The 26,670-nt window shown below is 47.9% G+C and overlaps 1 protein-coding gene across 7 annotated transcripts; it reads right to left on the bottom strand.

Annotated features, from left to right (window-relative positions):
* Positions 1 to 226: 226 nt before the first annotated feature.
* Positions 227 to 25,059, bottom strand: PLEKHD1 (pleckstrin homology and coiled-coil domain containing D1). 7 transcript variants are annotated; one of them, XR_004751709.1, is made up of 16 exons: positions 24,312 to 25,057; positions 18,290 to 18,383; positions 17,673 to 17,762; positions 17,093 to 17,169; positions 14,053 to 14,144; positions 12,044 to 12,096; positions 10,006 to 10,100; positions 8,958 to 9,051; positions 8,212 to 8,390; positions 7,339 to 7,471; positions 6,563 to 6,707; positions 4,530 to 4,679; positions 3,114 to 3,934; positions 1,650 to 1,747; positions 1,211 to 1,230; positions 227 to 741 (listed from the first exon to the last, which is right to left on the bottom strand). XR_004751709.1 is itself a non-coding variant. In XM_035329197.1 (14 exons), exons 1-14 carry the CDS (start codon positions 24,458 to 24,460, stop codon positions 4,022 to 4,024), a joined length of 1,419 nt encoding a protein of 472 aa, XP_035185088.1. In that variant the 5' UTR covers positions 24,461 to 25,059; the 3' UTR covers positions 4,007 to 4,021. The 7 variants fall into 7 exon arrangements, 2 of the variants coding, with proteins under 2 accessions (XP_035185086.1, XP_035185088.1); XR_004751708.1 differs by having other exon boundaries at positions 227 to 1,230; XR_004751707.1 differs by having other exon boundaries at positions 227 to 1,747.
* Positions 25,060 to 26,670: the final 1,611 nt, after the last annotated feature.

Here is a 26,670-nt window from a genome sequence, read left to right as displayed (position 1 = left end):
TCAGCAAAAACCAGAACCCATATCCCTCATGCCAGAGGAGCAGGGGCTGGCATCTCCAGCAGGCAGTCCCTGATGTATGGAGGAAGTGAGAGCTCCCCTGCCCACAGCACCAACAGTGAAGAAACCGACAGGAGCAACAGTCCTAGGAAAGAACCCATCCCTCCGCTTGTGGGTACTTTTCCACAGAGAGATTTGAAGCAGGGCACAACCAAGAGGAACACAAGGGTAAGCAGAGTTTACTTATTATTTTAAGCAATGCAAAGCCTTCACTTTTCATAATACAGCAAAAGAACACATGATCCTGCCGTGCTATTTATTGCAACACCTCTGAGTTAGCAAAAGGTGCCTTTGCTACCCTCACAAAATGGCCTTTGTCATATTTCTTCCTCTGAAGTGCCAGACCTGCCAACGCTGAAGGAGATGTCATTCCCAGCACTGCAGCACATCCTACACTGGTGCTGGTGCCGAAAGGAGCAGAAAGGACTCACAGACCTGGCTGAATCCTCAGTTGGATCTTTCCTCATTCCGGCTTTAGAGTTAAGCCTACAGTAAGAAGTAAATGAGTTACTTAATATAGAAGAGACATTATCCCGGCAGGCAGAAAGACACCGTGGCTGCTCATAGAACTGTCACCATGAGGGACAGGCCTCCTCAGACCCACACGGCTGCTCTCCTGTGACTGACAACAGCCCAGGCACAGCTCCAGCCATCTTCTGCCCCTCCAGTAGCCACAGGAAACAACTGCATGAGAAAGCAGTTGAAACAGACTGCTTTTGTGAAAAACTGTCATCTTATCTCCAAAGAGCTGCGTTAACGCCATGCTAATGTCCTGAGTGGAAAGCCTGCCCCCCCTCTGGAGGTAAGAGCCACACTCTGGAGCTGAAAATTGCCACCAGCCTTCGTCCCGTGTGCCATGCGCAGTCACGCATAGCACAGCATTCACCCTTTGTTACTGACTTCTGACCCCAAGGGCAGTTTCCATTTCTTGTCCACTGTCTCTGCTTAAGAGGCAGCAAACACAGGCAGCAGCGGGGCCGGCGCTGCCTTCCTTTCTGTCATGTACTTCTGTGCAACAGCAAAGGCCTGGGGGAGTGAGAGCCAGGGGATCTGCCAAACCCCTGCCTGTGAAGCAGGAACCGCTTCTATGCCAGAGAGAGAAACAGCCTGGAGTTGTCCTGCAGCTCATGTGGAAGACAAAATTAACCCTTACCTTGGCCTTAGCAGGGGGTGCTGTGAAAAAAAAGTAGGTAAGATGACAGAAGAGAATCAGCAGGGTTCATGCTTGGTGGTGTCTGTGCATTAAACCATTTTTTTAATGCATCTCCAAAGGGGTGAGCTGGGAAAGTCACCAGAGGGAGAAGTTCCCAGATGGGATGACTGCCAAGGAGCTCACAGGGTCGGGGCTGGTAGGCTCCTCTGCATGGCCACTACCTGCAGCGAGGTGGCAAGCACATTGCTACAGTGGGCTGAGGGCATGGCTTGGTGCTAATGGGCACCCAGCCCGCTGGCTCCAGGTAAGCAACCAGATTTCTGTTTTAATGCTGGTTTAATACATCCTCGCTTTAATGCTATACACATTTTAAAGTGCAGAGGCTCAACATGGTAAATAAGGTGGAAGCGGGTGGCAAGGGTGAAAGCATTTTACATACAGTCCTTTTGGAGGTGATGTTCAGCATGTACAGCAATGCAGTGAAGCACAGCAAGTACCCTGGCAGTAAATGTGTGTCACGGCGATTTGTCTCAACTCCTGCAGAGGCAATTTAACGTCATTTCAGTAATGGTGTGTCAAGAACACGCAGGAATTACTCTAGCATCCGCATAACTTTTATTTATTTATTTATTGCTGTCAATATGCAGGGTAAAGGAAGACCCAATGTGGTCACCTCCTGAGTACAATAATTGTGTAAATTCTGATATTGTGGCATTTGATGGTAATAGACCAAAAGGGCTGCGTTCACAAGCCACTGGGTGATTTTCCTAACTGCCTGGGTTGCAGATGCATTCTTTGGCTGTACTTTTGCCTGTACCTTCCAGCATCACAAAACAAAAAACTTGTAACTGGAAAATAGCCAGAGATGATGTTAGGGCAGTGCGAAGGGGAAAAACAGCTCTAGTTTGGTAGGGAATTAATTTGGTGGCCAGAAGCACAGCCTGGGGCTGGCCTGTGTCACAGCCCACATGGGGCAGGTTAGTAGCCAGCCAAGTGTCACTTGGCACAGAGAGCACATGTAATACCCAGGGGAACTGGTGAGCGTTACAGCCCTGAGAACCCCAGTAAACCTGCAGTTAAGATTCCAAAGCCCCTACTGCTAGATCTACTGCTAGAGCCTTCACCTTTGTATCTTTTATGACTTTGTTTCCTGATTTATATCACAGGGATAAGCATGACTGAGTGTGCTTGTCATGGGCTCTGTAAGCACCAAGCAGTGCTAATACTATAGCACAGAAAATTACTAGCCAGCTACTTGCAAAAAGGAGTAGTGGGAGAGGCTGAAAGGTTTGCACAGCAAAGCCATCCCTCTTTTGTAACACACAAGATAACCACCTGCAGGCCAAATCGTCCCCTGTAATAACCTCGTGGTGAGCACTTGGGAATGCACAGAGGCCAACCAGAAGCCCACCTCTGAACAAGCAACCCACAGGGCATCTCCCATTCCAGCCTTGACTTGCTGGAGGCCCAGGATGAACCAAGATAGCCCAGGCTGCAACTAAGAGAACTGGTGGAGAGCAGTACAAAGTCCTGGGTACAGACCATTCACTGCAGCCCACACAGAGGTGGCTTTCACAACAGCTGCACTGCTCTGACATCCTGCTGCTGACAGCATTTAAGTTGCAAAGTGGTACCAGGTTTCATTGCTGGACAGTCCTCATCCACCTGTCCTGAAGCTTGTTTTCCAGAGGTGATGAGGAAGCCACCAGAGCTGAGTCAAAGACTCCTACACATTGAACTTGCCTGTAGATAGCATCTTCTGTACATAGCTGTGCTCCTCCTCCCAGCAGCAACACAGCCAGCTGTTCCAGTGCAAAAAGTGCAAAGGTGGCCCCAGGATGTTGTAACCACAGCCAGCACAGCATTTCCCTCCCTCCAGCTTGCAGCAATGCTGCTGAGTTACCTATAAGATCTACTTTGCACGTGATTCTTCTTGGAGCCAAATCCACAGCATCCCTTCATCTTGCGCTGCTACCGCTTGCTTGAAATGTTGCTGCATCAGGACATTGCCCCGTGGCTGATATAACAGTCTGTGCCTGGGAGGCTGGGGTTGCTGCAGTCTTCAGGAAATGCGTCATGAACCATGGAAGTGCTGATGAGCAGGGGTGCTCAGTGAGCCAGCTCCTAGCGGAGATCAGGCAAAACAGGGCAAGCTCTGCCCGACTCAGGTGGCTGCTCCAGCTGGACCACGGGCTAACAGCGGGTTTCACAGAAGCACTCATGTCAGGCAGGCAGACTAGGCAGGAAAGAAAAGAAGAGGCACTTCCTAAGCTAAGGTCGGTGGTCACTTTCACACCGGCCGTGGTATCTTGGCAAAATGTGGCTTAACGTAAGCAGCTGAAGCAAAGAGATGTGATCCGCAGTGATCAGCAGGGAAGGTCTGCCAGGCTACGGGGGGCATCCAAACTAAAGCAAAGCCACTAACTGAGGGAATTGCCTATACACAACTTTCCCTCACCTTCCTCACCAAAGGACATATCTCCCTTCTGACCCTAGTGCCTGATGGCTTAGCTTTTGCAGAGCTGAATGGCAAGTTGAGATCAGAAGTCCCTCCCAGTAAGAGTCACTTTTTGTCCCCTGAAGCTGAATCTTTTTGTGACCTCATGATTTGGTAGAGAGTCTCGCGGAAGTGCTGGTGCCGGCTCAGTCTTTTGGCTGCCTCCTTCAGCTCTTCAATGTTTTCAGCTTCTGCGTGTGAGTAGATGAAGGACTGGGACTGCTTCACTGAAACAAGAGCAGCACAAAGAGGTCAGCACACTCAGCCAGGGACGCAAACCCAAGTTTCAACAGAGCACACAAGCTATGCGATCATCATGATTGAGAGAGTCTGGCAAAGTATGAGCCATTGCACTAATAGCTTTAATTTGCTGCTTTTAGAGGAGGGAAATGCTGAGGGACATGGAAACATATTTTTCTTCTTTATGGGTGCTTTGCTTTACTTCTTTACAGGTTTAGGGTTCTGTGTAGAACCTGATCTAACCTTGAAGGCAGCCTCTGGACTGGACTAGATATTGTGCAGACATCCTTTCCAAACTAACTCCATCTGAATGCTTAATCACAAACTAAGTCAGCTTTGAGCATATGTTTTTACAGGAGCCTGGGAACATCCCAGCAGCTAGTGTATATCTTTCAACATACATAAAGAGACAGGGAGCTAGTACAGACTCATTTCCTGCTTCCTAGATAGAGAAGCTCCAAGTCTCTCTGTCTGTAGCTCCATGCTACTGCTGAGGAGTATGTAATATGAACCACATTTGCAGATCTTTCTGCATGTATCTGCTCCTGCAGGACATGGAGGAAGAAGTTGCCCGATACCTACAGTCATTCCACGACGCGCTGGTTCTCCGGCGGTGAAGGCGGCAGCTCTTTATGCGGCGAGTGGCAGCCTTGTGGATGTACACTGAGTTCTTCATGATCACAGGCATCTTGGCCTCCAGCTCGGCGTTGCGGATGCACTCTTCAAAGAACTCTGAGGAGAGGACACCACTGTGAGCAGTGAAAGGCACTGCAAGCAAAGAACCAGTCAAGAGGGACTGCACTTGCTGACAGGCTGAGCCAAGCAATGATGTTCAACACTTCCCCAGATATTCAAAGACAAAAATCTATGAAGCTCCAGAACATCACCAAGTTCAGAACAACAGAAACCTCCAATGCCGTAACTCAAATTAGAGAAAGAATGGCAAGCATTCATTTCCCCTTAATCCTTCCCACAACTGTTAATGATTTAACTGCTGGAAGGCAGTTTACTCTCCCTGGTATTAGGATAAAACTTCTCAACTCTCTCAAAACAGAGAGCTCTGAAGGCTGGCTGGTTGCATTTTCCTTGAATAAACTCTAAAGCCAGACAACCCTAGCTGGGGAAATAGAGGAGTTAGAAACACCGTCATGCACACCCAGGTGTGCTGTGCATGGCCAGGGATTTCTTAACAGCATAGCAAATACTAACACATGCACACATTACAGGCTCTGTGCAAAGCCCCACATCCACCAAACTCAGACAATGCTTTTCTGCCCACAGCAGTTGCTTTTCCTGCCCAGATTCATTTCCTGTTTTATTTCCTTTTTCCTGCCCAGGTTCACTTCCTAGGGCCTTACCATGGTCTAATCATTCTCTGCCATTCCCCTCTAGCTGCCCTCCTAGACCCCTGCCTGTATGGCTGGTCCCCTTGCTGTTTGAAGGGCTCAAATGCTAATGGCTCCCCAGCTCTGCTGTCAAAGGGCAGCAGAGAGCTGCAGCAATCACCTGGAAGGACTGAGCAATCTGTGCTGGGACTGGTACTAAACAAAACATTGCCCTTTTGAAGAAAAGAGCCTCCAAACTTAAGATTAGAAATGTGTGACAGGAGACATTCGGTGCCAGAGGTTACTTACTCACTGTTGCCCTGTGCAAGTAGCTCAGCTCTGATTGAAAGCTGAGCTCAACACAGACATTTTAGCTCTGTATTCTTGCCATGGCTCCTAGCTGCTAGCATAAAGTTCAAAATCAAGCCTTTGCCTCAGTTTAGGAATCTGATGGAGAAACTACTGAATAATGTTTTATATATACATACAGCGTTCAGAATGCCACAATACTTTTGTTTTTTTTTCTCTTGGCCCAATATATCCATGTTTCACTGCAATGAAGCCTTAACTGTATAGATACAGCATCTCTATAATGGCTTCCCCCCTGCACTACACTTGAGGATGGAAAAAAAAGGATGACTTCTCCCAGATGTCGGTATCAATTCCCAAACCTGGCTCAAGCCAGATTCCAGGCCAGCACCCCACCTTACAAAAAGCAAACAGAGAGGAATAGGCTGCAGGGAACCTGTGGCTTACACCTCACCCATGGGTTGCAGTTGTCTCAGCACAGCAACGCCGGGCTGATGCAGTGATTCAGCTCTGACTCAGGATCCAGACTTCACCTGCTTGGTGACCTACCAGCACATTGCTACAGCAGCCACGGTGCTCCTTACACTGCTGATGTTCCAGGAAAGAGGGCTGAGGAAAGTGACTGGGGGAACCAGAGGACTCCCATAAACCCAGACCAAGTCAGTCTTTCCAGCTCTGCCACAACTTCCCTGTTTGACCTTTTGGAAAGAATTTACTCTTCTCTCTGCCGCTACGTTTGTCTTCCACCACACAGGGAAGGCTGGAATAATTTTGCACTCCTTTGAGGGTGAAGCACTGAGTGTCTGCATAGCGCATGTTGACTCCTCCAAAGGGAGGTGTGGTTGAAGTACAAAGAGCAGAGAGAGCACCAGGTGCAGCCTTGCTAATTTGGGAACCTCTTTTTGAGTCTGGAAAGACAGGTAGAAATATCTCCTCTCTGGGAGCTTGCTCATCAGTACAGAAGATGGATGCATGACTTACTTCTCAAATGACTGACATCTGCTTTCATCTTCTCCTCTTTCTCCTTGTTGCGATCCAGAGAATTTAAACCTTGCTCCAAGCGCTGCAATGCTTCCTCAGCTTCCCTCAGTCTCTTCTCCAGATCCATGCGCACCTTCACCTCAGCCTGAGGAAGATGAAGAGAATAAGTACTCCTGAAAACAGCTTGTGTATCTCCCCCTGTAACTCACAAGGCTTTCAAGGGACACAAAGCAGATGCAAATGAAAAAAAAAGAAAAAAAAAAAAAGTAAAACCAATAGAAGTAACATAAGACAACAAAAAATTGTTCCTCATGTCTTCAGACAATCTGAGTTTGAAGTCCAGATTATTTTAGGAATTCTCCCTCACTCTGAATTTTCTTTTCTCATCTGCACTCTCATTGTATGAACCATGTGGAATCAGAGATGGCATTTCAACACATTAATTCATACCTATGCAAGCAGCTAAAGCTGAGCAAGAACAGGAGGACTCCTTTTCATTTGAGATGAACTTGAGATAAAGGCAGCAATTCCCAAAATGGGGCAGATAGTTTTTAGTTTCAGAAAGAAAATATAATAAAAATTAGAAATAAAGGACAATATGGGTAGTAGTTTAGCAAACAAGAATAACTCATACAGCTTAGGTCATCTTAGCTTTAGTTTGGCCAAGAGGAATGCTAAAGGATAAGAAAATCTTGGAGGTGCAGGGAAAAGATGAGAAGGGGGATGATCTGAAAACGAAGTGCAAGACCTGGGTATGTGACAGACATGGGTGGTACCTTGAGGTCTCTCTCTGCCTGCTGCTTCTCTGCGGTCAGCTCTGAGAGCGAGTTCTGCAGTGCCTGTGACTGGGAAGAGTAAAACTCCCGCTCCTCCTCCAGGGCTCGGGACCTCTCCTCATTCTCCTTCATCCTGGTGCATGGCACAGCAAAAGAAGATCACCATCCCCACCTCAGCACAAATCAGAAAGGAAGGGGCTCAATGCCATGGTGGGGCCCGTTTAACTACCTGGCTACCCTGAGCAAAGAGGCACTAAAGGGAGCATTATCTGCCTTTTGCTTCAATAACACAGACCTGGCTGGAGAAAGCCAGGTAACAGTTCTTGGACTGTGGGATCCATCCTCAAACCCCCTCAAAGAGGTCCACGAGCACCAAATACTTCTTATGGGCAAGCACATGAACACTGAACAGATTCACAAGCCTGATGGGAAAGGTGCAGGCCCAAGTAGCAGCAAGTTCAGCCTCACTCTGCCCATCCTCTCTGAAGCATTCGCAACCTGAACTCCTGACGTGAGAACCAGACGGGCTTCCAGCCTTGTTCTGTGCTGGTAGCTACAAGGTAAGTCAGCAGATAGCCACTTTATTTGGCACCACAAATCCTGACCAAGGCAGAATTGTCCTCTTCCCTGTACCACAGCCAGAAGTTGAAATTATAAAGGCTCTCACCTGTCTGCAGGTCTCAGGGTCAATATGGGAAGAGTTTTTGAAGCGATCCTAGTTTTAAGCCTGGAAATATTTAGCCATACTCTTTCTGATTGCCTCCTATCTGCCATGAAGAAAAACTACCTCTTTTCCCACAACACCTTTCCTACTGGAAGGCATCTTGTTCCACTTCCCTGTCACCGCTGCAAGAGCCCCTGACCCCACTCCACCTCTTCTCTGCCAGGAGTTTCTCCTTCAGAAGCTGTTGCATCTTCTCCTCAATCTGTCGCAGGCTGCAGTGCAGTCCCCAGCTGGGGCTTTGCTCCTTGCTAGGGCTGGTTGGAGGCGGGAACTGGCTTTCGTTTTCTTCCATCATCTCCAGCATTTGCTGCTTTTCCAGGGAGAGCTCCTTGAAGAAGGACAGAAACTATGAGCATCACTCAAGTCTAATATTTCTGCTCCTTTTCCTGCCTGGCACATGACTGAGTTCCTCCACAATTACATTCATATTCCTCATTCAGATTAAAACCAGAGTAACAAAATCTGTTTTTTTCCCTTGAATCTGTTTTTACCATAGCCTTTGCTATGCAAGTGGGAGAGAACCTGGAGGCACCTCAAGTAGAAATGCTCCTTCCCTAACTTTCCAGATCTTTTTTCCTACCCATAACAGTGGGCAAGGAGAAGACTTCAGGATTTTGGACCAACTTTCAGGATCTAACAAGATCATTAAGGGTGACACTGAGGCTTCAGCAAGCTAGCTGTGTGGAAACTTTGCAAAAAATATATGAATTTAGAAAAGCCATTTTTCACCTGTCTACCAAAGCAATACCAAGTAAATAAAGGGTAAGTAAATACAACAACTAAATACAACAGCACTCCAGGTCTTAAGGAGCTGCTGTTCAAAAATCAGTCCCAGTCAGTTCTCGAGGACTGTTCCCATAACACTGTCATTCAGAGGGGAGAAGCGGTCACTCACCTCTAGGGTTTTCTGTAAGGACTCTGTCAGGCTTCGCAACTCTTTCTTTTCTTCCTCCACTCCTTTAAGGGAGCGGGCTGTGAGCTCTAGCTCCCTAAAGAAGCAGAAATGGTGACAGCTATTGCAGGGGAACACTAGCCCCACGCACTCGGACTGTGCAGGCTGTGGACTTCTGACACAGGACCTGCTACTGGTGGCTGGTATGGGCAGCTGTCAGGAGTCAGGAATTTCAGGCAGGAGTGTGCCTGAGCTGAAAGCATCACACCTTGAACACACTACAGGCATCCAGGAACCTGGCTGTGCCTCCTGATGGTTAAACCAAAACCAGCCACTAGTGTGCTTCTCTAGCGAGGACAGGATCATGGTTACAACTGGCAGAGCCCAGACAGGGCAGTTGTGTTAGCAGATGTAGGTCTACGAAAAGAAAAACAGTTTGGAAAACCTTACCAGCTTTTCTTAGATGCTATTTAGGGAGAAAAAAAATAATAATAAAAAAAGAGAGCGACTGCAAAAAATACCCTTTCAACACTCAGAAAACCACTTGGATCTTCCCTTTTCTAAACACATTTGTTACTACTGCTTTGCACAGTGTAACTCTCAGAAAAACAAAATTATTCTTAGTGAGACAACTTCAACCTCCACCCAGTGTCATCCAGCTGAGCATGAAAAACCGGACTGAGAAGTCTGGAGCCCACATGGCAGGTGAGAATACAAGAGTTGTATCAGGTGCCGAAATCCTCCAGCACCTGTCAGTTGCCATACCACCCCAGCCAACCTGAGGATTGCTCACGTCCCAGCTCCTTGGAAATGAGGTTGCCAGAGGCCTGAGCAAAAAATTAAATTAAGCTGTAACCTACTGGTGACACAACTGATAGCAAATGCAACTACACAGATCTCAGCCATCCCTGTTGTGGTCAATAGTGCATTTATCTCCTTTGTACACAGACAAAATTGGTGGCTTTTACCCGTTATTCAGATTCACAGCCCCACTAGCACTGCTACTGAGGGAGCTGGTGTCCTTTTCCTGCCCTGCAGTTTGCTTCCTTACTGCCTGATCTGCTCCTGCTCCAGCCGCAGCTCCCGTACCACCTCTTCAAACCTGTGCTTCTCTGCTTCCAGAACCTGGTTCAGGCGTTCCAGTTCCTAGACCAAAAGAGGAGACAGGAGTGTAGTCTGCTGGCACACTTAAAAGTCAGGAGCAGGCTCCCTGTTAACAAAGCCTGTCACTTTTCACATGCATATGCAGAGCTATCAGGTGTCTGATTTCAGCACGCTTTTGTCCAGGGGCATTTAGAAGGGACTGGAGGCTGGTCGAGGATTTCCAAACATTCAGAAGACCCTGACAAATTATCAGGCACCTGGAAATCCCACACATGCTGCCCGTACTGATCAGCATACAAAAGGTCCAAAGCCTCCTGGGAAAGGTGGGCTGTACATACACATAGCCTTTATTTCCAGGCACCCACATGTGCAGGCACAAAGCCTGGAGAGGAATACGTCAGCATGGTACTTGTACCAGCTCAAATATGGCACTTGTACCAGCTCAACCTCATTTTCCATTCCCACTGGGACAGGAAAGAAACAGACTGCACAGTTACAGCTTTGCAGTTTGGTCAGCCTGTCACTTTGGACTAATAAAGCACTGCTTAAAGATTTCTGATTACCTCAAGCTAGCCACATATGGTGAAACAGTCTCTTCTAGTCTAGGAGAAGCAGTCATACCAAGACCTACCAGGGGCATTTACCAGCCTTCTCTCCATCTGCAGAAGGGGAGATGGGGACAAAGCACAGCAAGGGTCCATCTCCTGCCTTAGCTGCTAGGCAGATCTCCTGCCACATGCCCATGCAGGTCACAAAACAACACTGGTGCCAGATAAATTCATAAGACTCTTGCTCCATGACGTGCACGTGAGTCCTGCTCCACATGCAGACACGTGGTCCAAACTGCTTTCCCAACATATTGCTCTGAGGGCTTCAGGCTCACAGCAGGTCAGACCACCGCATTCCTGTGAGCTATGTAATCCTCCATCATGACAAAGTCCTTCACGCTAACCTGGCCCCATCTGCTCTTTGTGGGCAATGAAGATACAGTGAATGGCTTTGCAAGGACAGAGATTTATTCCAGAGTCCTTGGACAAGAACATTTCCCTCCCTGTGGCTGCAGGTAGTGCAGCAGGCTACCTCACCAGATAGGGATGTCTCCTTGGAAAGGCAGAAGTAGCTTAGCACTGAAGAAATGTCCAAGCCACCAAGTGTCCTTTAGCTCTACAGAAAAGTAGGCAGGAAAAACATAGGTCTGAGAAATCTAGGTCAGCATTTCAGTCTTTTGCCAAAGAGGGGCCACAGTCGTTCTGGATTAATTGGAGAACACGTGGCAGTTTGTAAGACTGCAATACGGTGATCTATGTCCTAGAGAGCCATATAAGAGGAAAATCCATTTGCAAAGCAATGTTGCTATAACTTTATGATGGTGATATAAAACCTAGTACAGATTTGGTGTAAATACATGAATGAACTATGCATATTATATTAAACAAAATGGTTAGGAATGGCTTGAAAAACAATAATAAGCTTGACCAATTAAGGTATAATAGTCACATCTAAAGGACTGGTGCCCTGGTCTTTCTCTAGAGCAATGTTTGTTATTCTCCCCATCTCTGTTGAGTCCAAAGAACAAACGTGATTGCTTTTTGTTGCTCCTTCTTTCTCACAATGGCATGCCTACACTAGAAAAATGTCAGGTCAGTTTTCTAACTCTGTAGACAGACAAGTCGATTGGCACAGCCTTCTTAATCCACCAAAGAGCAAGTATTCAGTTCACCTGGAGACATCAGCAAGTGAAGGGTGCAACAAGCATGCTGTGTGGAAAGAGCCTGGGACGGGGGATCAGGGATACTGCTCCAGGGCCCACCCCACGGCACAGCCTTTATTTCTCTTCTCACCCACAGTGCCCAGGGAATGGCAGGAGACTTTTGGCTCCGCTGCCTCCCTGCCTGGACTCCGGCGTGCCCTCAAGCCAGCAGCTTCCGACCTCCCAGCCCTGCCCCGTGGAAGCAGAAGGGAATTGGTTTGTGATGAACACTCACCTCTTTCTGCTCCCTCTGCAGACACAGCTCCTCTGTTTCCTCCATCAGCTTATCTGCAAACATACACACACACACACAGGCCAAACACAGAGAAAAGCAATTTATATCCTGGGGATGTTTATAAGCATGAAGCACTGACGGGAGCTTGTAAATGCAGCATTCCCTATTGCTCCATGCATATCTGTCTGAGAGGCTCCAAAGGCTGAGATGACACTAATGGGATGCTCGGTAATTTCCCCCCTGCCAAATAACATAAACTAAACAATCATATTAACATGTGCTCTTTCTAAGGGTTCCTCCCAAGTGCATTAACAACTAACCTTTGCCACTCTCAAGCTGAGCTAGGAAAACATCCTCAGCTCTGCTTCACATGTAAGGGAGCGGAGGCACAGGAGGGCTAAGTGGGCACGCAGGGTCACTCACAGCGTGGCAGCAGTCTGTTCTCCCCATATGTCTCAGTACCCTGCTCTTACCCTCACAGCACATCGCCCTCTCCTTTAACCCCTCGAGGTTAAACTGGGAGAAGAGGTCTTCCAGCCTCCCTCACGTCTAGAGGGGCCTCCAAGGCATACTCCAAATAAACTCTGCTGAATGCACGGGGAGCTGCTGCCCATACAAACAAACCTCTCATTATACTAAACCTCACTAGATGTACTAGATCTTACTTTACTAAATTCAGTAAGAGAAAAACTGCTCTGAATTCAAAGGCCTACAGGGTCCATGATGAAACGTGTGAAGTAGACATGTCTGTCTACTTGGTTTACCTTGGATAAGGAAAGTATTTAGGTTTGTTATTAAGTTGTAAGGTAAAAAGCACTGTGGTCTGTTAGAGTTACAATATGCTTTGAACCAACAGGAAAAAAAAAAAAATTCTGGGGAGGCTTAAGTTGTCCTGACCATAGATACGTGCAACGTTACACAGAGACAAAAGTATAATCAATTGTTTTGTGATACGAGTGTAAGGGGAGTTAAGTCAACAGAAAACAGCAATGATGTTCTGTTCTGGTGATCCTAAATCATATGAGTGAATCTACCTGGATGTTAGAGGGCTTGAGACTAAAAAGAGGTGTTAGATAACAACTCTTTGGAGCTATAGCCCGCAGTGACATCTTAAAGCCTCTTGTTCATTGTGTTTCCATTACACGCGCTTTGAGTAGAGGCTTGCTTGTTTTTAGAACTGACTTTGGGTTTAGTCATAAAGATTGATAGCTGGGTTTTGTTGTTAGGTTTCTTTGTTTTTTGTTTTACCATACAGACATAAATAGCTAGGATAGCTGTGTGCGCGATTACAAAGAAGGATGATCTTAATATATTTAAACAAAACCAACTGCAAATAGATTATAGTTGCACAGCCTAGAGAAATCCATCCCCTGGGAAACCTGGATCCCAGCTGGGCGAGGAGGGGAGATGGAACCCCATGGGGACTCAGGGAATTCCCCAGAGCAGGAATGAAGGGCATTGTTTCTGTTCTCCAAAGATCCTTGACCTGGTGCCAGAAGGAGCACCTGACTTCAAAACTTGACTACAGGATGGACACAGATCATTGACAATGAGGTTAATGAGGCAGAAACATCATCAGTTAAATAGGAATAAATATAGAATTGCTGTCAAAAGAAAGTAATCAACTGTGAAAATTCACCAGCTGAGGATAATCTTGTCAAGGACCAAAAAACACAGTGAAATATGTATTTTACATCCCACGTATCTCTGGTTTGCCACAGAGTGCTTTTTCCTCTGTTCCTCCATCACCTTGTCTTTTATCACACTGTGGTCCTCTTCAGCCTTAAGCTCTTTGTTCTGCTCTGGTGTTTGCAAAACAACATTTTGACAAAACTTTCTAATTTTCCACCTATCTCTCCAGGTCATCCTCTCAGCACTCCCTGTTATCTCTGTGATCTCTGTGTAAGGTGTGGAGCCACCAGGGAATTGGACTACGTAACGTACAGAGGTTCCTTCTAGCCAAATGGCTGTTTGGGGTTTTACAGCATTTAGAGGTAAGAGTTTCCTACCTAAATACTCCTGTTTCTCCTTGGCCAGCTGCAGTCCCTGGGCTTCCAGGCTCTCGATCATGGCTTCTCCCAGCTGGGCATTCTTCCAGGTACTAGAGAGAGCAGACAAAGCAGACAGTCAAAGAGATCTAAGGGTCCCATGGAGAGAGGCAAAGGGGCTCAGCCTAACAATCTACCAAGGAGTTTAAACACAATCTCTCTGGGGATGGTGATTCTCTAAATTTTTCTCTGCAAGTGACTTGGAGAAATTTTCCTGAAGTCCAGTAAAAGGAAGTTTACAGGAGCTGTACATCAATACCACACAACTACTCAATTGTTTCTCCAGTACTTTGGAGATTTCTATACTAAGCCTAGTCTTGAGTGCTCTCCAGACCAACCCAGCACATGCACAGCCTCCAGCTGCAACAGGATGTACCTGGAACACACTAAATGAAGCCTAACTTCTCACAGACCAGCAGCATCATCTTCTGCTTTTCCAATATTTTGCTGGTTTAGCTACTTTTCCACTTCAAACATTAACTACTTATTGTCCCCTTCCCACAGCCTTGTATCTCCATCCTTTCTGGTATCCATCCTGGAACTAATCAATCCCTCCTCTACTCAGTTTGTACACCACTAGAATTTGGTGCCTGGCCCTACACTGAGGTAAGGGCCTCTCCCTGTAAAAGCATTGAGGAACCACAGATTAAAAAAGCCAGATGAGAAACTGGCAAGTACAGAGAGTTAAAAGTAGCAGGCATATTCAAAGAGTACCTTGCATTACTGCTGCACCACTGGCCAGAGGATCTCAAGGTCTCTTGAAAACATTATGAAACTAAGCTGCATAAAAGGCCTGTGGAGCAGATGTCCATTAGTGACTGAGTTGATGGACAGAGTAGGCTTCAATACAGAGACTACGTAACCAAGGACACAGACGTACAAATCAAAACAGGACCAGAAATAGAGAAACTTCTATCTATGTTCCATTAGCAAAGAGCACCTACACACATAAAATACATGAAATGTGTATGTAAAATCAATTCCAATCTATTTATATAGGTGCACATACAGAAACAGCAACTGCTGCCCAGAAGTTTTGTCATCTTTGTTAAATCGTAAGGGAGCCTATGAATATTAAATACCTGTAAGCCTTCCTGCATCGGGCCTCTTAGTGAGCCATTTGAGACTGTAGCTTTTTGGAAACTGTAAGCTAGCAACCTTTTACAAAACAATTTCAAGGCAACCTGTACTTTGTCTCTTGCAAAAGCCAGACAAATACATTAAACACACGTTACCCCAGGGACCGGGCAACTCACACTTCTAACAGCCCAGGCACTACCAGGCTCTTTGCAGGCAGCTGGGTTTCTTTTCAGCTAACGAGCATCTAGGATATTGCCAAAGTGCAGAGGAAATTAGAACGCTAATTAAAAAGGTGATGTTTTGCCCACAGGTAGACATCTTCAACCTGAGTGAGAATATGTGGGTGTGAATGTGTGTTTTTCCACTAATGTGCTCTGATGTAGGAAGAATCTGATCACAGAAAAGCCAACAGCAAACAACTCAAGCAGGGGAGGTAGAATTTATCATATAATTACATGGAGGGTTTTAAAATGGCTGCAGCTTTTAAGGGGTCTATTCATTAGATTCACTTTTTCAGCATTTCCTCCCCAGCCTGACAATTTTCCCTGTCTGTGGCTCAAAGGTAGCAACACCCACTGCTGTGTTACTTGCCAGATATACCCATAGCACTGCAGTATTTAGGCTTTTATTCCTTTTATCTGCTAGAACCAGTGCCTGAGTGCAACCACATCTGTAGGGAGGTACAGGTGCTCACTATGGCTGAGGGGGGAGCAAACTAACACTTAGGATACAATAGGAAGCAAGTAGGAAATGGCATCATGAGGGATTTCACACACATCATCAAGTCAGCAGTGGAGGTACCTGAGTTTGAGTTGGCTCTTACCCTGAAGTGGTCACAAATATCTTCCAGAAAATGAGGGAGAAACAGGACAATTCAATTTTCTCCTCCTTTCTCAAATGCCATTTTTTGTTGTTGTGTTTTTTTTTTGTTTTGTTTTGTTTTTTTTTTTAATGTCAATCACAAAGCAAAATGGCTTCAGCAGCACATCACGTGCTCACATGTGGTATGGCAATGGTTAGCACAATGCTCAGAGCAAGCTCTCGATCTTATCCTCAGCTGGCCACATCCCCGCTCATGCCTTTCTCCACGCAAAAGAGATTTCTTTCCCATTGCCCACCAAGTCTCCTGGTAGGCTGTGCAGGTACTGCCACCATGGGCACGGAGGGCGTTTGTATTCCCACCTTGGTGCTTTTATGGAAACATACACACCAACATAAATTGTGCAATCACTGCTTTTATTCACATGCAGGCCATCATTGGCACTAACCAAGCAGCACAGGGGCTGCATCACCATCTTTCTCCACCGCAGACTGCAGAAGCATAGAGGGGAAGCCACCACCCCATTGCCTCTTTTATCCAGTGCTGGGATATCGGGGCAAGGCCTGCAGAGGAGGGTGGCTCTGAAATGAGCAGCTGGGCAGGGCTTGCTGCTGAGAGCCCCAGATACACCCCTTCCCTCCCACACGCACTTGGGAGACAAATTTGGCACCCAAATTACTGCCTAACGGAATGGTAGGCTCTGCCCTACAAGTTTCTTGCTCTGCAAGTTTCTACCTGCCCAGGGAAATTCACATCCCTTTTTAAATGCTACCTCTTCCCGCACCTGCTGAGACTCAGAACTTCTGCTAAGCCCCAGGTCCCACAGCTCCGAGACCAGGGAGAGGGACAGCAGGTCCCAGATGACAGCCCAGATTTGTTAGCCAAGAGTCACCATGCTGCACGCCAACACAGGAAGCTTTCTGTCAGTTTTACAGAGTCTGCACTTTAGGAAAGGATGGACCCAGGAGGCAAGCGAGGGTCTCACTGGTCTTGGGGATCTTCTCTGCCTCCCCGCAGTCCTTCTAGTCAGGCTTTTTCCTCTTTGTCCCTTACACGTCTACAGAGCAGATCAAAGAGAAGAAGGAACAGAAAGCAGCTTACACTTTTCCAGACTCCTGCAGCATCTCCAGCCACTGAGCCTGCTCAAACTCTGACTCGGCTGCTAGAACAATGTTACCCTAGAAGAGGGAAGGGGAGGGGAAAGAAACCCAGATTAGAGGCTGGTGCCTTATACCCAGGACATGAGCTGCACACAGCTATGGCAGGAGGAGGCTCACCTCTGTGGGAGGCATCATGCTGGAGCGAATATGGCCCAGGCCTACCACACATTCTTGCTTGGAAAGAGATGCACACAGCAAGAGCTCGTAGAAAGAATGAAGGGATGGGGGGGGGAGGGGGGGGAATAAAGGGAAATGAGCTCTTGGGCTCCCAGATTTCCATCTACTGGTTTGCTAGTATGCTAAACCCACTGTCAAAAGGAGGAAATTCCCTTGTTGGCTGTCAAAGCAGGGGCAGTAGCAAAGCCTTGAGGGGACTGTATGCTAAGCCACCCTCTCTCCCAGGACAGTTTGCCCAGAGAGGGTACACAGACATTGGTAGAGTGGGAAATCCAGCTCAGCTCATGAGCAATAAATGTTTTGGGGTTTTGTTTTTCTTGAGAAGGAAAAAAAAATCTACTTACATGGAAGTCTTCATGAGAGATCTTTATGGCATAAGGCATGTTGGGCTCTTCTTTGGGTTCCACGATGCAGCCCCCCAGGGGTATGACACCCTGGGGATGAACCAGAGCACTCTAGCCAGTCAGAAAAGTCAAGTATCACCCTTAACAATTAGTCAGGAACTGAACCACCACCCTTGGTCACTTGTGGACCCCTGCCCTGCCTTGGACATCCCGGGGGGGGGGGGGGGGGGAGTGATACACACAGCTCCTGAAAAGCAGAGGGACTCCCACCACCACCACCAGAAGACTTCCAAGTGGTATCTGAAAGGACATAAGCATGCATGCTGCTTGCAGGGGAGGTTGCTGGTTAAAGCACGGAGGTAGGAAGGTGTTTTATCAAGGAGAAGGTGATCTCTTGACAGGGGCAGATGCTGCAGAGTGGTAAGGTAGCACAGAAAGGTTGTGCATCCATTACCCTCGTCAGTAGGTCAATGCCCTGGACTGACACAACTCTCACTTTTTTTGGAGGCTTCCCTGGATCTGTAAGCTTGTGCCTTACCTCTTCTTAGCTTGATAGTCTCATGAAAAAGAGAAGCTAGGAACAGAGTAACCCTCTCTCCCTTGCAACCATTGCTCACCTTGGGGTGGATATTGAAGTATTTATTGCTTTCAAAGTTCTTCTTCTCACTCTCAGCATAGTAGAGCAGGAAACTCTCCTTAATGATGAAGAACCTGTAAGACAGAAAAGAAACAAAATTCTGCTAGAACAAAGCTCTTGGTTCACAGCACAAGAAAATGCCCACCTATAGCTGCTTTCTGAGCAGAGAAGTTGACCAGTCCCACTTAACCTTCATGCGGGGTGCCTCAACTTCCATTGAAAGCCAAGTGCTAGTGCTTAACAGTAAGCACTAAGTTCAAGTGCCTTGGGCTTCCATACTGCACACACTGGTGTTGAAAACAAACTATGGCATCATTTACTGGCAGGGGAATTGGACAGCAGTCTGCATCCAAGACAGAATCCCAGCCAAAGTGTTTTGATGTCTTGACCTACCTGTGTGTATTCTGTCTAGCCTACATGGTGGCTTCAGCCTATTGGAAGAGAGTTGTTCCTTTCTTTTAAAGGCTCTCACGTGGGCTAAAAGCAACTAAAAGCTTATTTTTGCAATCAGCTCCCTGCTGCCCTTTGTCCTCTCATTGTCCCTTGCCAGCATAAGCCAAGAGGGAAGTGTTCCCACTGTAACACTGAGTCATATGGCAGGGAGAGCCACAGGGGAGCATCCTTAAGCGACTCTCAAGGCAATGTGTTCATCATGAGGGCACTCAGAAGCAGAAATAAATTTTAGAGATATTTTTAAGCAGAGCTGTTGGCAAAGTCTCCTGACACTGGCCTTTGTAAATAGAAAGGAAATTGAATTTTCTTCTCATATGGACCACATTAAAATGTGCCTTGTTGTGCACAGTTAGCCTTAGGTATGTTCTAACAAGAACTGCACGGTAGCCACAAAACATCACAGCACCTGTAAACCAAGCCTCTAATTTACTGGAGCATGTCCTAAAATTGTAATTAAAGGAGTTCTGCTTTTAGCCTATTTGGATGTTCAAAATGCCCCTAGGAGAGTGCCTCTTCTCTTAGAAAATTGATGTTGCATTTACCCTGCAGGCAGTGGCATAGGGAAGAGAGATCCGACTTCAAATCAGCCTAAATATCTGCAGCACTCAAACATGCTGAAGAGCAGCTGGAAGGATGGAGACTGGTTTAGTAAGGAGCTTTCAAATGAGTAAATGACAAAGAAAACATTTTGCACTGTTCTGTAGAAAGACCTGCAGCAAGCTCTGGCTTTGGGCCTGCTTCAAAATGTTTAAGAGTGTCAAGTCATTGAACACATTTACATCCAGGAACATTCACAATGTACAAAGACCAGTAGGAATTCAGATGCCCCCAATTTTTTTCTTCTCCTTACCCACTCATTTTTATCCATCTGTGTTGACATGGGAGGTGGGAAGAAGCGGACAGCTTGCTGCCTCAGCAGGACACCGTCTTCTCGCCTGATGCTCCAGGAACATCATGGTTGACTGCCTGAACTCACATCTTGTTCCCAAGCACAGCCTTGCCAAATCTCTCTGGACATCACAGCCTGACAGTGCAAAAAGCACTCTTCTGTGCTGAGCTTAGTTAGTTCATAGAGGACCAAAAGGGTGCTTGTGCCCCATGCAGGCAGTCCAGCAAGGTCCGTGAGGAGGAACGAATACCACTCGCCCTATTACTGCATCTCTAGCCAGCACCACAGAACAGTTCTCTCCTGACAGCAGGCAGGGACATGGAGGAGCATCCCAGAGAAGGAGAGGGTAAACCACTCACACAGCTTTGGGACACGGGCAAACACAGGCCGTTTGGCAGATTCGGCCCTAGGAGACATGTCTGATTGTGTGGATTCACCCAGGCTCCACCTCTGTGTGAAACAAGGATTGGTATTTTCTGGTATATTTGCATCAACAGAAAAGGCAGCCACGATTCCTGCATCAGGATCAGAGATGGCCCCACGGGAGTCACCCGTCTGCCCACTGATGGTAGCCCTGGAGCCATGATCGAGCCAGGCACCAGAAAGGTCCCCACAGAGCACCCAGGGCTCGTTCCTCCTGGCCACGCCATTTCTGCCAGCAGCAGCCTTGTGCCTTCTTGTTTCATTTTCCCTCCCAACTCTTCTCATCAACTCTCTGTGAAAGTCTTCATGTGAGTGGTGCATCGTCACCACATGTCTAACGCCCAGTTTGTAACATACTTTGGATTCTCAGTGTTCCTGATAATCCCTGTATTACAGGTTATGCTCCAGTGGAAAAACAAACCAAAACAAAAACAAGAGCAAAGCCTAGAACTGATCTCCCAGAATTAATGTGCCTCTGGCGGATTGATGAACTTTCAGATCCCTGACCTCACAGATGCACAGAGAATCCATGGGGATTTGGAAGGAAAACAGACAAAATAAGAGTTTTATAAATACAATAAATGAACAGGAGAAAATAACCAAACAAGTAAGGAAGAACACTGGAAATCCAGTTAGCTGGCGGACTGATGCATTTCTTTATATCATCTTTTCTATCCTTACCTGAAAGGCAACACCTAAAAACTCAAGACTTCCACTTCAGCTTTGACTTTCAGGACAAACTCTCTGTACAAAGATGCAGGGATAATTGCTAACTGGGAGAAGGGAAGCTGCAGGACTCCAGAGGCAGATGACTGCAGCAGCACCCAGGTGAGCAGGAAGGCCAAGGATGGCCAAGGGGGAATGGGGAGAGACACCCCAAGGAGTGGGCCTGCAGGGCTGGGGATGCTGGGCATGTGTCTGAGTTTGGCGCAGGTGTGACAGGGAAAGAAGAGGGAGTGGAAAGAAGAGGGAAACCACCAAAATGGCAGTGTAATTAAAATGGGATAGGGGAGGGTCAGCAACAAGCAGTGACTTGGTGCAAAGGCAGAGATGTGATCTGCCAGGATTAGGCCTACCCGACCCATATGGCAGGCAGAGATACTGATCTCTGGGGACAGAGTGCTGTCTTTTTATCACAGAGGGCTAACGAGATTAATTAGCTAATCTTTGAGAAAGTTTTTGAAGCGACAGTGGCCCAAGCTAAGTACTTACATTACCACACTGCAGCAAGCTGGCTCCGGGTCTCTGGGCACCAGCCCAGGAGCACATGCAGCAAATCCCAGCCCCGCTCCCTCTCCCTAGGGACAGATCGAGAAAACTACGGGAAAAGGACACAAGGGTTGTGTTTCCCTCCTTCCAGCAGCAACCTGGCACCTCTGATGGGATCTCCTCAGAGGTATCAGCATATTTTGCCCTTTGTTCTCTACTCTTTTCAATTCCCTGTGTTCCTCCTTGCTGTGGATGCCCACTCAGCCAGTGCCCCCTGAGCTGTCCCCCTTAGCCTTAAAGGGTCACAGCCGAATGGTGACAGACAGTTTAGAGACTGACACTTCTGTGTGGGGCTGGGATTATTTGTGGTAGAGGAGGAGGTGTCATCTCCAGCCCACAAAGCTGCGGTGCTCCGCCGGCACCAGCTCCAGTGCAGGTACACACCTCGGGCTTTCATTCTGGACTCCACTGATGCTGATACTGCTGCCAATACAACTTGTGTACCAGGGAAGGGCTAATCTGTGTGCTGTTGGTTGGAAGGAAAAGTGAGTGCAGCTTTGTGGGAAGAGGAGGAAAGTGACTATGGCTTTCCAAAGCCAGAGAGCACTACTCTGAGAGATAGGGTGCTGCTAATGAAATCTCCAAATCAGGGATTTCGATCACTAAGTCACCACAGCTCTGGACACTGTGCCTGGATTTTTTTTCCCACTGATTTGTAATCCATTCAGCCTCCATCCCTCCTTTAAACACTTGGTTTTCATCTCAGCATCTCCTGCAGCACTGTTGCTACAGCCAAATGAATGGGATCGAGCCAGTAAACATAGTGCAACTCTTAAAAGCCACACAGAGTGAGTTGCATGACTGATGGCCTGACGTGATCGATCCTCCTGCTTTATCTCCCTTCACTTGGAAAGGCTTTCCTCAGGACAGGGACTTGTGCCTCTGTCTAGTGCAAAATTATTTCACAGCTATGGCACAACCTGTAAATATTAAATAGATAAAACGTGCTAATCCAATTTGGTCCTGAAAGGACAAAACCTGCATTCCTCAGAGATCAGATCCCCAACTGTATCTAGCAGTAGTTTGTTTGTTTGTTTTCCACTTAATTTAGCCAGAAAGGGAAACATCTCTTCTTTTCATAGAATAATGCACATAAGCAGCTGTGGCTTGCTGGGTGTGTGGGGTGGGAAATGCATGAAACTGTTCCTCATCCCCCCCATAGTGGCTGATGGATAATGACACGCAAGATTTTTGAGTTTAGAGTGAACCTGTTCTGTGCCAAGAACTCTCTCTGCTTTCAGAGGAATATCAGCGAACACTCGGAGCTTGTGGCACGGCACATCCCCAGACATGCTGTGCCAGAAGCTCTGGGTTCCTCACCCAGGACCAGCGCCCTGCAGCCTGCACCCAGCTGCGTACATCCACAGTCTGCCAGGGCCCAGTAGCCACCCCACTGGGTCTGACAGAGCAAAAGCCAGGCTGCAGAAGAGCCCAATGTACTGGGGCTCCCTCAGGCAAAACTGTGCTTTCTCTGGCCCCTCCAACCCCGACCCCGAGGCAGGAGGACACCATCACACCACTCCCATGTGTTCCCCTGCCCTGTACCGATGCCTCCTTACGCTCTGCTGCTAGGATCAGCCCATCCTTGGACCAGCTCTCCCTCCCCTCATCGCTCTTCCAGTTCCACAGGCTTTTTGCTGCTCCTTCCTGGCCCTACAACTACCCAGGAGTCATCTCCCACGTACCAAACACCTTCCTGTCCCTGTTCCCCCAGGACCCTCAGTGGCCGTGCTCGCAGCCAGCCTTCCACACTGCCCCACGCCTGCCTCCCCACCTCCTCCCACCCGCCATCAGTAAAATATTTACAACTTGCTGAAGATGGGGATGACTTCTAGGAATAGAACAGCACTAAATAAATAATGACAGAGAGAGCAGAGCTGGGCCATTTGCCTGTAAGAAATTTTGATTAGGAAGAAAACCTTTTAAGAATGTGTCCTCCATAGCAAATTACCTTCCCCCATGTTATTTTGTCCATTTCTCAGCAGCACAGTCATGTCAGCTTCCAGACACCATTCATTTAAATAGCAGTGCTTGTGAGCTGAGCAGGGAACACCGACACAAATTCTGTCCTTGGTGAAAACAGGTCACGCTTTCAGGAAAAAGAGCACAGAATAAAACCCGCACGAGTCACGGACAGCCACAAGCACAAAACCACTACCAAAGTAATCTTAGATTCCTTGTGTCGACACTTCAGCAAAAGACTGTGCTGCTTTTCAGCCCCAGGGGTAGCTCGGGCTTCCTGGGCTGCCTTTTGTTAGCAACTCATTTCTGCCTTTTCCCAGGGGAAAGGGGGGGAAAACGGAAAAACAGCATTACTTTGCTTTTCTGGGACAGTTTCCTCTGCGGATAGCTACCAGTGGAGGTAGTACTACCAAACTACCAAAGGAGGGCCTGTACTATTATCGTCCTAAAGTTCATGACAACAACTCCTGGGTCACAAATATCTCTCTGACAGCAGCAGGATGAAAACACAAGTTTCACAGCTGCTGGCCTTGTAACTGAGTGGCTTGCCAGTGACGCCTAACAGCAGTGACATGAGTCTGCCTCCCAGGAATACTGAAGGGCTTAATCCCTTGGGTCACGTACCCCCAGTGAGCAACAAGAGCGAGCCGTGCCATGTTCCTGTGTGCGTACCCGTACGTGACCAGCCCTGCCTCATCACTGACAGCCAGTGGAAAGCTCTTCCAAGAGGCTCAGACCCATCACTTCGGTGTGATAGGTCATACTTCTGCCCTTGGCCATGTGCTAGCAAACCTTTAAGACCCCTTTCAGGATGCCCTGTGGGCAGAAAGAGGAGAGCACACGGGGGTCTGTGGCTCTGAAGCAGACACAGGACAGCAGGGAAGTTTTGCCAAAGTGTCACCCCTTGTCCCTCCTGGCTAGTTGCACTTGAAGAGAGTCTGAGCATGCAGACAACTCACCCCAGCACCCCTCAGCTCTGTACTTCACCCCAGCACCCGTGGCTTACCTCCTGGACCACTTGGCTGACTGCCTCCCAAAGGGTCTCTTCCAGAGTACTCCATACAGCTGCACTTTGGTGCTGATGTCCAGAGCATCTGAATCTGCCTGGTCCATGGATGGAGAAGGGGACACAGAGCTGGATTTTGAAGCAAACATTGTAGATGGGTTTGGTTCCAACTCCCCCCTCTGCTTGGTGGCTCCGGGAAGCCGATTAAATGCGGCAAACCAGAAGGATGCAGCCAGCCACACCGGGCGGCAGGCGGAGAGACTGGGCTACGGTCTGAATCAATACCGTGACTGCTCAGCACTCAGTCAGTAATTCGCCCTGATGCACAGATGATGAGTTTCCTCATTGCATATGGCTTCCCGATGCATTAAAGGCAGAGCACATCCCAGCCCAAGGAGGAAAAAAAAAAAAAAAAAGAGAGCGAAAGAGCGAAGAAAGCCTGAGATCAGGCATACAGGAGGCAGACAGCTCACCAGACAGAAAGCAATACCATAAGCCAAAGGACCTCCGCACCAAAGGCAGCCTGGAAGGTTATTTCACTTGACATTGCAGCTCCCCAGGCAGGAACCAGGGCAAGACATTTGCTGTCAAGCATCCCTTACTCTGACGCACACCCCAAAATCTCACACTTGGAGGCAGCTGCTTCTCATTTGTCCTGAAAAAAAAAAAAAAAAAAAAAAAAAAAAAAAAGGGAGCAGAGCAGGAGCCAGCGAGCTCTATCAGCTTCTCTCTGCCCTGGGGAGGATTTTTCTGTGCCAGGCTGGCACAGCCCACCCTGGGACATTGACGTGGCTGCTGGGTCTGGGCTGGGCAGCATCCAGGCTGCATGCCTGCCTCGTCCTTAAAGGGCTGCTCCTGCTGGGAGGCCGGGGATCAGAAAGCTGCCTTTCCCTGCATTTTGGGGTCTCCATGTGGCAGGCACAGCCCCTGCCCTGCCTCTTAGGTTCCAGCTGCTCCTCAGCCACAGCACATGTAGGAATACGGCACAGGGCTCGGGTGAGCCTCCTCTCGTCTCAGTCAGCACTTACACAACAAGATTTTGCTTCTGGTTCCTAAAGACCTCATTTTGGGGTATCATATAATCAATACAGATGCATACATGCTGTGAGACGAGTACTCCCATTCTGTACCATCCCATTCGTACTGATGTTGGTGCTGTATTGCCAGCTATGCCAGCGGTGCCGTGGTTCAGAAGTGGCACCCCACAGCCCTGCACTTTGGGACCAGGGGACATGACACATCACAGCATCGGACAGGGGCCTGCTCAGCTTTGCCTAGTGACAGAAAGCAGGAGCTTGGAGAACACATGCAAAGCCTCTGAAGCTGAGGAAACACAGCCTGCCTGCTGGTCACAGGCTGCAGCTGGTATGGGAGAAGTTATAGATGCAGGTCCCTGATAAATGTCACCATCAACGGCCTGATGAGAGCCAGCAACCCCAGTGCTTTGTTACTTACCCTGGCTTTTTGGACCATACAGGATGCGTCAGGTAGCATAGCAGCTCAACGTGGCATTGAGGGACAGGGTGGAGAGCAGGGGGCAGCAGCATTCACTGCCTCATCTCGCCTGAGCCCCCACTCCTGAATACCTCGCTGTGTCACAGGCAAGCAGCATTAATGCTGTAGTGACCATCCCACCCACTGCACCATAAAGAAAATATTCATAACCAGAGCTTCAGGAGAGGGGAAAGTTTCCCTGGAATTATATTGCACAAATAATAATAATAATAAAAGTATTCCGGGCCCGGCAGCACCCCACTAACTTATAAATGCACAGGGAAAAGCCACAGAGCCCCTGCATAAAGATATCTCTGCCCCTGGACACCAGCACCGACACAATGATCTATAGCAGTGACCTGCAGCGAGGATAAACAGGCTTTCCTTCTTTTTATTTTAGAGATTATGAGAGAAAGGATGTCTGTGTCTCACAGTGCTGGAAACACAGGTATTGTCTCCCCTGAGACCTCCAAGCCAAGCGAAGCATGGGGCAGTCACAGCACGCTCGTCACAGGAGGCAGCCCCAGGGGAGGGGAAAAGCAACTGGCTTACGTAAAGTCTCCAAAAGAGCTAAAAATGGGCAGGAGCTAGCAATGCTAGGGCAGGAATTAGCAGCAGGGTGAATTCTGTAACCACGGATGCCTGGGACAAAGCAATTTGTAAAAACAGTGGCACATTAGCATTTCCAGTGTGCGTGTGCTAATCCAGTTACATTGGGGGCCTGCTTGAGGGAAAAAGCGGGAGAGCAACCCAACAGGTTGCAAGTAAGGCAAGCAACTTTTCTCTCACAAACAGAAAGTAAGGGCCTAAGGGCCAGCCTGCAGGTTCTTCAGCATTACTTCTGTCAGGTGCCAAACTCACTTCC

This window comes from Oxyura jamaicensis, chromosome 5, assembly GCF_011077185.1.
Source record: "Oxyura jamaicensis isolate SHBP4307 breed ruddy duck chromosome 5, BPBGC_Ojam_1.0, whole genome shotgun sequence".
Classification (NCBI taxonomy): Eukaryota; Metazoa; Chordata; class Aves; order Anseriformes; family Anatidae; genus Oxyura; species Oxyura jamaicensis.
Note: the sequence above shows the minus strand (reverse complement) of the source record. Positions and strands in the feature narration are given on the sequence as shown.